General features: G+C 43.2%; 1 protein-coding gene across 1 annotated transcript; it reads right to left on the bottom strand.

Annotated features, from left to right (window-relative positions):
• Window positions 1–610: 610 nt before the first annotated feature.
• On the bottom strand, window positions 611–3,416 carry LOC134187148 (uncharacterized protein K02A2.6-like). The gene has a single exon (XM_062655265.1). It carries the CDS (start codon window positions 3,414–3,416, stop codon window positions 1,182–1,184), a length of 2,235 nt encoding a protein of 744 aa, XP_062511249.1. The 3' UTR covers window positions 611–1,181.
• Between the last annotated feature and the right edge of the window lie 10,673 nt (window positions 3,417–14,089).

Genomic DNA, 14,089 nt, shown 5'->3' with positions numbered 1-14,089 from the left:
TCTATAGTGAAAAGTTCTCTTCATAAAGTTGGTTCTATGTGTTGGCAGTAACAGGTTATAAATTTTGAGATAATGGATTTATCTGAAGGAGCCAGTCTATGCAAACCCGTTGGGAAGAAGACCTTGGAAAAAAACTATAAACTATGAATGGAGATCGATGATAGTTTGGGAAAGGGCGATTCTTAGTGTGAATGGTAAAGTTTTATGTTAAACTATAGAGTCACAGAATTGTTTGCGTTGTCTCTTGGAGTGCTAAGAATTTGCGCTATTAGACAAACAATCTTGTAACAACTCAAGGAAGTTGCAACCTGCTTTAATACCGGTAAACGACTGACTGACTTTTATATTAATCTCACCGTCCCGGATATCTATTTACATACTACATTATTCTTCCCTTTTCAAGTACATGACTATATACTATATAGTAAAGTTAATACCAGTCACCAAATCTTTTTGGTGGTCTTCCTTTGGTTTCTCTGTTGCTCTTCCGTAATTGTGGTGGTTCTTCATGATTTGGTGCACATGGTTCTTCGTGATCTAGATACCTCTGTCTTCCGCTGACGTCATCATCATCGGTGTCTGAATTCTCATAAGATGTCACTTCTGTGTGTTTTGATCTTGCCATATCTTCCACAGGGAGTTTGCCTACACTTCGATGAAGCAGCTGATTCATGTGTACTTTCCTTCTTGTGCCGCTGTCCGTAATTAGAACTTCATAATATCGTGTTCCAAGCACAGATACTATTGTAGCTGGTCTCCAAATTTCCTTTCCTTGCCTGTCCGGTTGTCTCACTAACACAGCATCTCCAAGTACCAATGACTTTCTATGACGAGCTTTCTTGTCATAGTTCTTCTTCTGTTTCTCTTGCGATAATCTAACTTTGTCCTGTAACTGCTGGTCTGAATGATTCCCATCATATGGTTGTAGTAAGTCTAAGACACATCAAAGAGGACGACCCATAAGACTTACTGCAGGACATTCTCCTGTCGTATGATGAGATGTATTACGATATACCGCCAGAAATGTATCCACCACATCCTCTAACTGAGCTCCTTCTTCCTCCATTCCTTTCTTAATACCTCGCTTAAATGTCTGAACAAACCGCTCTGCCTGCCCATTACTACTTGGGTGATAGGCAGGAATTCGAGAATGAAGAATTCCCCGCTGATTGCAAAATGTTTTAAATTCGTCGGCCATTGTCTGTAACCACTTGCCGGGGAACTCCAAATCTTGCAAATATCTTTCTAAGTGCCCAGACTGTCTGCTTTGCTGAAGTTGAACCTACATGAAGTTTAACAACTTCAGGCCACTTTGAGTAAGCATCCACAATTATTAGCCACATGAAACCAAAAAACGGACCGGCATAATCTATATGTACCCTAGACCAAGGGTGAAGAGGAAATTCCCATGGATGAAGTGGAACGACAGGAGGCTTGTTCCTGTACAAGGTACAAGCCTCACAACATTTCGTAATCCTGTCAATATCTGCATTTATGTTTGGCCACCAAATGTAGCGACGAGCCAACTGCTTCATCCTGTCAGTTCCAACATGCGCACGATGCAGTTGCTGAAGAAGTTGTGGTCGAATTGCCTTCGGTAATACCATGCGTACTCCTTCATTGTGCTTCAGAATGCAACCCTCCACTACTGACAGTTCGTGCTTACACGTGACAAAAGATCTTATTTCTGAGTCCTGTATCCGTGACGGCCAACCGTTGTGAATGTAATGTATAACTTGCCGTAGAATAGAGTCACTAGACGTATACTTTTGTAACTGGTGGTAATATATAGGTCCATCTTTGATGAACTGCTTTTCTAATTCAGCAACATACTTTTCTGCTTCCTTCTTTTCTTTGTTACCCTCGTCAAATTTTACATCCGTTCCTATTGGTAAACGTGATAGGGCATCCGCGTTGCCGTGATCTCTTGAGTTCTTGTACTCTATCTGATAATCATACTGCGACAACTGCAGAGCCCACCGCGTCAATCGGCTACTGGTCCTGGTTGGTGGTGTAACCTTTGTTGCATTGAAAATAGTCAGTAAAGGCCGGTGATCCGTTCTCAGCACAAATTTCCTTCCTAATAGAAAGTGACGAAATTTTTGAACTCCAAAAACTATAGATAGCCCTTTTTCAATTTGTGAGTAATTCATTTCTGCAGTAGTTAGACATTTAGATGCATAAGCAATCACACGTTCTGCACCATCTTGGTCAAAATGAAATAAACATGCGCCTATCCCTTTACAGCTGGCATCACATGATAGGCCTACCGGCAGTTTTTCATCGTAATTAGTGACAACTGGTAATGATTTAAGCCTTTTCTTTAATCGTTCAAATGCCGACTTAGCTCGTGCAGACCAAATCCAAGGAGTATCCTTTTGTAGAAGCTGGTTGAGCGGCACCGTTGCGTCTGCCATCATAGGATAAAACTGGCGGAAATAGTTCACAAGACCCAAAAATGATCGAAGTTCTGTCTGGTTTTTAGGACTTGGTATAGCTTGGACAGCTTTGAGCTTACTGTCAGATGCTCTAACTCCGTTACTATCTATGACATGACCCAAATATTCCACTGAAGGTTGAAGGAATGCACATTTACTTTTGTTTGCTCGAAGTCCATGCTGTTTCAGTCGCTGTAATACTGCTGATAAATTCTGAAGATGATCTTGATCATTGTCACCGGTTAAAGCTATATCATCAGCAAAACTGGCAACCCTTGGTAAACCATCTAATACGTTAGACATAATCCTTTGAAACAGTGCTGGGGCTGAACTAATACCAAATGGTAGACGTAAGTACTTGTAGAGACCCTTGTGCGTATTGATTACTAGAATTTCCTGACTTTCTTTGTCCAGACACAACTGATGATAAGCATCCGATAAGTCTATTCTCGTAAATTTCTTACCACCCGCAAGAGTGCGGAATAGATCTGTTGCCAATGGAATAGGTTGTTGGTCAACCAGTAGAAATCGATTGAGGGGCTTAAAATCCCCGCATATCCTCACAGCACCTGATGCCTTGACAACGTTTACTGTTGGAAATGCACATCTCGCAGTCTCGACAGGCTCCAAAACTTCTCTTTCCACAAGTCGCTGCAATTCTGCTTCAATTGCTTTGCGTAAATGGATAGGTGGTCTACGAGACGGCCAAATCTTGAGTTCTGCATCAGGTTGCAACTGAATTCCCACTCGGATATCACATTGTCCCAGATCATCTTGAAAAATCTCGGAGTTTTCTTCCAATACTTCTTGTAAATCTGTGAGTTTTGTTCCTTCTGATAATAATACTGACGGTTGAACTTCACACTTCAATGACTTCAAAAATTCAGCACAAGCATTAAGAAGCCCCGTCTTCTTTATCCAGTCCATGCCAAGCAAATTCGATCCCCTTCCGTGCTTGACATAAAATAACACCTCCATAATGCTGTTTCGAAATCGCACTTGCTTGTTAACCGTGCCTTAAATGTCATTAATTTACCTGATGCATTTCTCAATTTGTCCGTGGTAGCCGACAGTGCTGGTTTGCCATGCTCCTCTTTCAACTCTTATCACGATTGCAAAAATACTCAAGGGAAGAGCAACGTACAAGGATCGCGCTACCGTTACACCGAAGATCTGCTAGCCTTAGACGGTGCTGTCTCGTCATTTGGAGACGGTTTGGACGTACCCGTTGGTGGTAGACGCGTGGCGTAAAGCGCCGGACAACCCCCAGGAAACAGTTTTTGCTAGATACATTGTAAGTTGTTCGTCTCTTGGATTCCGAATTTTTTATGATTACAACAAAGCAAAAGCAAGAAGATCCCGCAGGAACATAAAATCGGCAAAGCAAACGCCTCGTTCATGGACAGTTACACTGCACTTGCAAAAGGAATGCGCGGAAGCACGTATATATCTCGTGTCTTGACGAGCGTAGAACAGCTGAGGCTTACGTCAGCCCTATGGCAGTAATTCCAAAATCTCACCAACCAGGTTGATGGTGCCTAATTTTAGATTTATCATCCATCGCCATTATAGCAAAGCTTGATATACAAAGTGCATAACAGCTTATCCCCATTCACTCAGACGATCTTCATCTCTTGGGAATATTGTGGAAAGGAAAGGTGTACCTCGAACGAGCTTTACCTTCTTACTTGCGTTTGGCCCCAAGGTATTTTCTGCTGTGTAGCAAATTAGCTAATGTGGATGATGTCCTGTCAAGGCAAAATAACCGGCATACATTATTTGGACAATTTTCTATTTTTCGGACGTCCACAAGAATTGGAATTCGATAAAAATCTTGCAAAAGCATTGAACATATGCAATGAACTAGGCGTGCCAGTAGCTACACACAAGCTCGATTGCCCCACTACGTGCTTGACATTTTGGGGTTTGCAGCTCGACTCACAGGATGGGATCATCAGCTTACCAGCCGTTAAGCTGCAAAAAGTACAATCCACGATTGCAAAATGGCTAATGCCTGCACGAAACGTCAGCTGCTCTCTGATTGGTACGTTGCACCACGCAACTTCAGTTGTGAAAGCAAGTTGAGTGCTTCTGTGTCGGCTAATCGATCTTGCGGGTACCTTCAAGCAATTGCATTACCGGTGCGTATTAGAAGGGAGGTGCGTGCGGATCTTCAGTGGTGGGACGCATTTCTCGGAAGCTGTAACAGAAAAAGCACTCTTACCACTTTGCCCACTCGCTCCAAATTGCGTAGGACTCATTAGGCTCGTTGGGGATGTGGAGCCATTGGCCCATTGGCGGTGCAACTGGTTTCAATGGAAATGGTCACGAATGGGAGGACATCAGCATTGCATCGAAAGAACTGGTACCAATTCTACTAATAAGCGCTACACGGTGAAAACATATGCACGGAAAAATAGTGCTGTTTCGATATGACAATCAGACTGTAGTGTCGGCTCTCGCTAAATCGTCTATCCGAGATAAGATCGTCATGCAATTGCTGAGAGTGTTGCACTTTGTAGCAGCCCTTTACTTTTTTACCTGGATCTCGTAGCACATACCAGGTGTCTCTAACGCATCGGCAGACGCCGTGTCAAGAGAGTATGCATAACAACCAATGTCTGTCGTTGCAGCTCAACGAGCAGCCAGAGGCCATTTCATAAAATTTCTGGAGCTGCTGTTGTCTACCCATCTAAACAGGAGCTCCGACACCTGGAGACGTCAGCTTGTTGTTTCTTTGTTTCAGGCTTAACAGAGTTTTACCAGAAAAGCATACGCTTCGGGTCAAGCGAGGTATCTAAAATTCTGCAATCATTTTCCTTTCACCCCTCCTTCTACATCTGAGCATCTCTTTTGTCTGTTTCTTTCACACCTAGCCGGAGGTCTGTCACAAAACTATCAAAAGCTACCTGTCAGCAGTGTGCCAACCACAGATCCAGTCGGGTTTGGTTGCTCACTGAACTTCTTGGACACGGTCCCTGCTGATGTCGAATTTCTTTCAAGACTTAAGCTAGTTGTGGAAGAGGGCGTTGAATGTGTCACTCACAGAAGCTGGACGTAACTGCACAGGCATTACAGGCCACAGCTTTCGCATTGTCGCAGTCCAACAGCGAAGGCAAAGAGGGTTGGACGATTCCATAATCAAAGCCCTTGGAAGGTGGTAGATTTCAGCGTTTAAGTCGTACGTAAGAATCCCTAGCAACAGGTTAGCAGAATTTTTGCAGTCACTCGCCATAATTAAAGGTTGGCGGGTGCACTACTAACTTAGTAAATGGTTAATAACACAACTTTAGAATAAACGCAACATGAACGGCAGCTGTTTCACCCGCATTAGCCTCTTATGTACTGTGCTTGGAAATGCCACTCATCATCTGGTAGGAGATGATAGTTGGCCCAGAGTGTACCGTACTTAGGCTGGTGATTTAGTATAGTCCCCGGATGGGTTGGAGCCCCAGTCTGATGACTGTCTCCTATGTTGGAACCACTGTATCAGCTGCTGAAACAGAGAGTAAAATGGAACTGGGGTCATCAGCAACAAAAAGGCATTTCAAAAGCCAAGAATGCCTAGTTATCGCATCAGGTGTTGGCTTGCTATGACCGTAACCTCGAGATTATATTGACCTGTAAAGCTTCACTATATGGTTTGAGTGCTGTTCTGTCACATAAGTGGCCAAATTGTATGCATTGTTCATTAGCTTTTGCCTCTCGATCTTAGAACAACACAAAGAAAAGGTATTCACAAATAGACAGAAGAAGCCTTCTCATCGGTATTTGGGGTGGAACAATTTCACAAGTAGATATTTGGCCAATGTTTTACTTTACTGACAGAACACAAATCTCTGCTGTGGCTGTTTCAGGAAGGAAGAGCAATCCCGGGAATGGCATCTAGTTGATTCAGCGTTACGTCTTCAAGCTGGCAGAATACAAATATCGTTTTACTATGACGAAAAGGCTCAAAAACAGTAATGCAGATCCCATGAGTGGTTGCTACTGAAACATGGGGCAACCGAGGACGATACGGATGGAGAGATTGTCTTGGCCATAGCACAACTATCTACACATCAACAGTGTTAGCTCATTAAGTAAAGGCCCAGACAGGAAAGGACCTGTGGTTAGAAGTGGTATGGAAATGGATAATGTCAGGATGTCCACAGGCAGGCTTTAGAGAAGACGGAATACTGTAACTAGGACGAGTTCAAGTCTTATTTGCATTGCAGGCATGAGTTGTCAGTGCTTAACGAATTCGTTATGTGGTGTCATAGGGTGGCAATTCCGTTGAAAGCAAGACCAACAATGTTTGAGGTATTACATGAAGGCCACCCAGGCATTTTAAAAGCTAAGGCCTTTGCACGGAGATATATTTGGTGGTCAAGAATTGACGGAAACGTAGAACGAGCAGTGAGATCTTGTGTTTATTGTCAGCAATATAACCGGATGCTTGCAGTACTTCGCAGACGGTATTTGTATGTAGATTAGCGTTGCATGTAGATTGGCGCTGGTCGCTGAATTTGTTTGAAAAAGTTAAAACAGCATATGACTTCAATTTGGTCCTGTTCATCTTTTTACTGGGATTCTTTCGTTCGAATGGGACTGGGAAGGATCTTTCATCTTATGGGATATTGATGTTTTTCGTCTTCGGTTGAGACGTTGAACTTCCTGAAATGGAATAGATACACATTTCGCTTACTTTACAGTCTCCAAAGTCTAGAGTTATTTTCAGCAACTACTTCAATCGTGGAAACCTCAAGACGAATTTGCCTTGGTAAAATTTCGACGTTAGGCGTCATCTACTAAACTATAAATTGTCTGCGCTGTTATGGAAATAACCTAAAAAGCTTTTGGGAGTCAGGAAAGCAAATCAAAGTTATCACCTCTGTCAACCAGACCTTACTCGCGCATCTTGACGGGTAGATTCGACACTTTCATGTTCGTGTGTTACGTCTGCCAATCCTGAAAGTGTAATGGCACTACCTTTTATAATAGAAGCAAGTCATTCCGTACTTTGAACCAGCTCTGGATCGGTCATAAATGTCAAAATCCCATTCAGACGAATTCGTTCAAACAGGATTTTGGTACCTAGCTTGCTCTTTAGCGCACAAAATACGACAAAACGTTATACCCTAAACGCATCAAATCACAACATTGATTTCACGGTGGCCATTGAAGCTTGTGGATTATAAAATACCCTGGTGGGGTTATCAAAACCTGTTTGAAATCCCACTAAAACCCTTTCAAGGTTTTGAAGGGTTTTCTTTATTACTGTTGGTTTAAAAATAGCATATCGATATAATTTTGTATGGAAATGTTCTTAATCCGATTAATTTAATAGGATAGATATAAAATTTGATTAGATCAAGTCCCACCATATATTAAATTGGCAGAGTGTAACTATTTATAGAACGTTGTCAATTGATTAATTAAATAAATATTAAATAATTATTTATAGTTTGCCTTTGACATAGCGCACGTTCTCAAGGTAGCATGTGTAGAGTTCATTTATTACTATTCAGCTGATAAGACAACGGTATGTTACACTACAGGCTTAGCTAGGTGATTAAAAATATCTAAAAAAACCAATGCCCTCATGCATGGCGATCGAAGGCTACGCGGTGTGCTAGTCTGCTTTTTCACTCGGTTTCTAATCATTCTCTTGCCCAGGTGATGAATCTCTAGCAAGCAACAGGAGTTTCTTCCACTTGAACCGTCATTAGCGACCTTTGGTTGATCACTCAGGAGATTTTATCGTTTTATAATAGAAAGCAGTTGTTGTAGCTGCAGTAACGCAGGCAAGAAGAGACAAGATGTACCAGTATTTGTATTATCGAATATTCTCCAAAAGCCTCAATCTCAGCCCCATGCGCATTTGTAACATGAAGAAACTGTCAACATCTTTGAGATGGGCTTAGGACTCTTCACCTATGTTTTTTACCTACGTACAACAGAAGTTGTTAGCGACAATCAAAGTGAACAGCTAACCCACGTTCAACCAAGACTGTACAACAGCGAAAGTTCGTAGTTGACGTCTAGACAAAGCAAGACCATTGTAAGTGACCATGCAGCAGCAACTGGAACCCTGGTGTGACAAAGTATACCCTTTGGATTAGGGACATGTATTTGCTTGTCGCTGTCCTGTACTGTTGCAGCTGAAGGCATATGATGCGTAATCCTCTTCTTGCAGCCGCCTCGTGCCGTAGTTCAGTTGAGAGCATTCTATCTGACTGTTTCTCTGTTAGCTGATGTCTGCAAATAGCATGCTTACCCTATCTCTTGAGCATTTTCTTCTTGGACACGGCTAACTTGTGGAGATTAGCGCTGGTCGCTAAAAATTGCGAACTGTCTGTCTGTCTGTCTGATGGACAAGACAAGCTAGAGATGGACAAAGCCATTCATAGTTCTATTCATTAATTAAAACGAAGAACAGTAGGAAAGTAGAACTTTTAGTACTGCAGCAAGTGATGTAAGTAGTGACGTTTGATGACAATAAAACAAATCTGTCTGTCTGTCTGTCTGTCCGTTTGTCTGCTTGCCTGTCTGTCGGTCTGATCTGTCTGTCTGTCTGGTGACCGTATTTGTATCTTTCAAAATGGACACTACAGTATGGAGTCCATTATTACTGTTATCAGTATGACTGTACATAAAATAAGTATAACACTAATAGTAGTCCTTCTGACCTTCATTATTATAGCATCCTGTCATTATTTCCATCCATTATACGTACTTGAAAGTAGGGGTAATTCGTCCACAAATGTTGTTAGGAAGCGTAAGCAAGTTGTGTAAATGTGAATTAGCATGGTACAAAGAACAGGTGGATTAATACCATACAACAAGACCTGATGTCACTGAATATTGATGAGGAAACTTTTGAAGCACACATTGAGTATATTAAAAGAATTTCAGGTTCTAGGTGCGAGTGTATGTATGAAACCAAAGTTGTAAACTCTTTTTGGAGTAGTAAAAAAGAAGTGTGTGTGTGTGTGTGTGTGTGTGTGTGTGTGTGTGTGTGTGTGTGTGTGTGTGTGTGAACGTGTGTGTGTGTGTGTGTGTGTGTGTGTGTGTGTGTGTGTGTGTGTGTGTGTGAACGTGTGGTGTGTGTGTGAACGTGTGGTGTGTGTTAGCATGGTGGAGCAGATGGTAGAGCGTTTGTGATGACATCCGGGACGTAGTATTCCGTTGACGGTTGATCCTGGTGGAGGTGACACTATCGCAGTTTCCTTGAGCAAGAAACTCACCCACACTTGCTTCTCTCGACTCAGGAGTATAAATGAAGAAGTGCAAACCCTCGGCCGGTATGCACCTTGATTGCATTCTCCTCGCTAGTGGAACGAAAAGCACTTAGTAAAACACGTGGAGCGCGCGCGCTAGGAGAGGACTGGGTACGAGTCTATTGAAATGTTACAGTTACATGTACTAGGCCGTAAATCTTATCACTTACCGTAAAACAAAAATGAATAGAGACGCACTAGCGTACTTACAGGTCAGCAGAGCCGCTTCATCTTACAAACAGACGCTGTCATGGACAATGCACGTTCCCCTTCGCAAATTCCCGTCAAGCGCCAAATTTCTGTTTAAGACGAGAGGGGTAATCTTTGCAACAACACCACGGCTGCTCAGTCACGCACACCGAACATTCAAGCTGGCAGACTGCAGATACACTGTCGAACAACCACAATGTTAGAACAAATATAAACTATAGGCGTTGTTTCTATGTGCTAAACCTCTAAAGCAAAGGACTAAACACCATGTACAGGACGGACGCCCGATGGCCGAATTCTCGTTAGCAGCTACCAAAGAAAGAGAGGTGGAGTCTCATGATGACATCACGTATTGGTCAGTAATGACACCACTTCTTGTCTATTGGTCGGAATAGCTCATTTGCATCTGTGCTAACCAACTATATATACGGTCGGTCGTCCGGTCATCGAACGACTACTATACTCAAGCCCGGAAATCCGGGCCTCGGGTAATGAGTACGTATCTGGTCATTGACTGGGGTGGACAACACAGCTGGCTTGGCAGTAGTCTCTTGCACACAGCCCCTCGTAACGCGCGCGCTTGGAGCAACAGTTTTTCGCATGCGGGGACCCCCCTCTCCGCTCATCGCGCGCGCGTTAAGAGGGGGTGTGCAAGAAGCAGTGTGGACCTTGGTGTCCAGTCCCAGAGCTGCGTCATTGTCAATGCCCGTGGATGACTCTGGCCAAGCTCCAGGTGAATTGTAGCGCTGGCCCCAAGACTCCACGTAGCGCATCGAGGCCCTGTCTCTAAAGGCAGGGGGAGCTATCTCCGCAACTGACCTCAAGGTCGACGTCGAAAGACGTGGAGGGCTTAACATTTGTCCATTTGTGTGTGTGTGTGTGTGTGTGTGTGTGTGTGTGTGTGTGTGTGTGTGTGTGTGTGTGTGTGTGTGCGCGCGCGCGCGCGAGTGTGCGAGTGTGTGTGTGTGTGTGTGTGTGTGTGTGTGTGTGTGTGTGTGTGTGTGTGTGTGTGTGTGTGTGCGATTGTGTGTGTGTGTGTGTGTGTGTGTGTGTGTGTGCGTGCGATTGTGTGTGTATGTGAGTGTGGATAGTTGTGTATGTGCGTATTTGTGTTTTATATAATGTACATTTATGTAGTTCTTCTGTTTTACAAAATGTACGTAGATATGCAATACGAAAGCACACTTGCATATTTATTATGTTGAATTGTTCAAATCATGCTATTTTGGAGCTGGTACTACCGCGCAGAGATGACTTGGAAGACCAATAATATCACTAACAATCAGTAGTCTACCATCATTATTATATTGTATGTATGTAAGTATGTGTTAATTAAGTAAGTATCTATTCTAGCGAATCACTGTTTTCTTGTGCAGACTTTTGTGTTATGCAAATGATAGTTTCATCAACCTAGCAGATAACGGTTTTACAGTATTTTATGATGTAATAGTACTTTCATAGTATAGCCTTGGGTTACAGTACAATAACAAGTTTGCAATAACATCAACAAACATTTACAATATGTATTAATGACGATAAAGCAACTGTGCACCTCACCACTTTCAGCGCTAATTTTAGTTCACATACACACACCACGAAGCTTGTAGGTTGTCCTACGTCGTCGCTCGGAATATGGAATAAGACCAAGCACGAAGTCCACTACAGGAACCAACAACTCTACACATAGCTCGGTATGCAAATCACCAACGTCCACCGGCTTCTTCAATTCGAACATAACTATCTAGCTATATCTAATATATAAAGCTCAAATTGTCTGTGTGTGTGTGTGTGTGTGTGTGTGTGTGTGTGTGTGTGTGTGTGTTCGCGTTCGCGTTTGGCGGCCACGTTTTTTGTCCGTTCGCAACCGAAATCGGCACGCACAGGGGAAGGTTTGCGTAAAACAATCTAAAAAATTATGCACCAGGTTCCCTCTCGAGGGGTCAACCCCCGCGTAAAATTGCCCGATGACGCAAACGCTAGACATTCTAGTTCATTCCAACACACGCCCACACCAGTCCTGTGTAGACTGTATGCATCGTCGTCCTTCCCAAAGCTTCGAATATCTCTTGCCGACGAAAGTTACTCTTCTATCGCTTTCGTTTCTCTCCAAATTCTGGTTGCATTTGCACCAAATGCAACCTACACGTTTCCTGCAGCAAGCGCTACACAGGGAGAGTGTAGATTTCTATCGAAACAAGCCCAAATAGCAAGAATCGAATTCATTCCGTACATCCGGGACCTCGCAACAAAGATTGCACGTGACGTGTTCACAAACTTATCTTTACACTACAGTATCTTGCCCGTACGAAGGTAGCCTCGCTCTAGACGCAGTGTGGATATCAGCCCAGGATGCGCTGCCATCACCACTACGTCTGGTATGGTACCGCCTTTCTGGACGGGAGTAAGTATGTAATCAACTTCTTCAGCGCGTGTGATACTAGTAAATGTTGTTAGCTAGGAACTGAGCACTTTGACGTTGTTCTTGTCTCTGTACTTGTCGATAATGTGATTTTGGGCCGCTGTCAAGCGTTAGTAAGAGATTGCAGCTACTTTAGAGAGCGCAGCGGTGAAATGGAAGATCAGAAATGGCACTTGCAGTGCACCACACGCCTTTGAACGCGTACACAGGTTCTCAGTTGAAGCTGCAATGCGTCATATGTTTCTACTGCAACGCATTGGACTGCTGTCCACGTACTGCACGCTAATTAGCGAAGATCTCACGCGACAGTCGTTTCCTGTAATCTTCTACACCGACAAAGTTTCCTTGTAAGTGACACTAATCATGTCCCTAGGGACATGACTAAAGGTGACCGCAAAGGGCGGTATCATACCAGACGTAGTGGTGGTGGCAGCGCATCCGGGGCTGCAATCCACACTGCGTCTGGGGCGAGGCTAGTACGAAGGACGGGCCATGGATCCTAGTAGGCTGTATAGCTATATCTAGAAAGCACGTTAAAATGAACTACCCGTATGTACATCTTCTAAACATCGCTATAAATCTACTTCGACAGCTACAGATCTGCCACTTCGTACGATGGTTGTCGTCAACGCCATCTCGCCGTTGGGTAGCACAAAAAATGGTATCAATGTCTACTGTGGTATCCACTATAAAACGCCCCTTCAATATTGTGTGTCTAGCCTTGAACCTAGAATGAAGACGTACAGGCAAGAAACGAATTTGGAGATGCAACAGACTCAACTCTACACGGCTATAAACATCGCTTACTTCGGGACCGTGGAAATCAAGTTGTACTCAGAAAATGTAGTAGACAATACTCTTCTACACAAACTATTGTAAAACTATTTACAAAGTACAAATGACAAATTGTACACATCTACACTATCTACAAACTATTACTGACAACAAAACTTGTCCTCTGCTTGTACACAGCATTCAGCTTCTCGTTCGACAGCGATCACGCCCTGACCACTTCTCTGACCAGACCGTGCGAAATGACCTGAAATGACTCTGAATGCCGCAGAAAGTGTGCAACAGCTGTATTTAGACACAACTTGTATTCACCTACGGCGTTCTACTTACTAGCGCGACGGATGCATTTTTGCAAACATCCGTTCCGTTGCAATCAACAAAGCGACCGGAAGTATGACCACTGTTGAAAGAAAATATTCCGTTGAGTAGCGAAACCGCACTCCCAACTACGTATAGACGAACCTATGGATTACGAAACAATTCCTCTTTTCTTCGAAAGCTTCGCTAATCTTCTGCCAATCCTTCCCTGTGTGCTTGACGGCCGATTTTTGGCCGAAGTGAAAACGTCCAACTAGGGGTCGGAAACTCGCCAACCAAACACGATCAGACGATCTACTCCTTCTTTTTCATCTTTCTCCAATAGAGAATATCGAGGCCGCCATTAAGCAGTGAAGTCAGGGACGCTATGCGACAACGTTGCAACCAAAAATTGCGAATGACCAATGACGTTTTCTTCTATGATTGGTTAAATGTAATTGCTGAGTATAATTGAGTTACGACGTCCAACATTAACATTATCGTTGTAAACTCTGAATGCAACACAATTGCTCAATGGGATATTAAGACGTTGAATTACGTCGTTGATTGATTAAAGAATTATAGCAGCCGTCCCAGCTTCTTTAAACTTGATAAGACGCATTGTCTAGAAGTTAAATACTTCATCGGGAATCATGATCAACAAATCGTAC

Source organism: Corticium candelabrum, chromosome 11, assembly GCF_963422355.1.
Source record: "Corticium candelabrum chromosome 11, ooCorCand1.1, whole genome shotgun sequence".
Taxonomy (NCBI): Eukaryota; Metazoa; Porifera; class Homoscleromorpha; order Homosclerophorida; family Plakinidae; genus Corticium; species Corticium candelabrum.
Note: the sequence above shows the minus strand (reverse complement) of the source record. Positions and strands in the feature narration are given on the sequence as shown.

Bases quoted from the DNA above. Each gene is read 5' to 3' on its own strand.
- LOC134187148 (XM_062655265.1), bottom strand. From the start codon at position 3,416: ATGGAGGTGTTATTTTATGTCAAGCACGGAAGGGGATCGAATTTGCTT.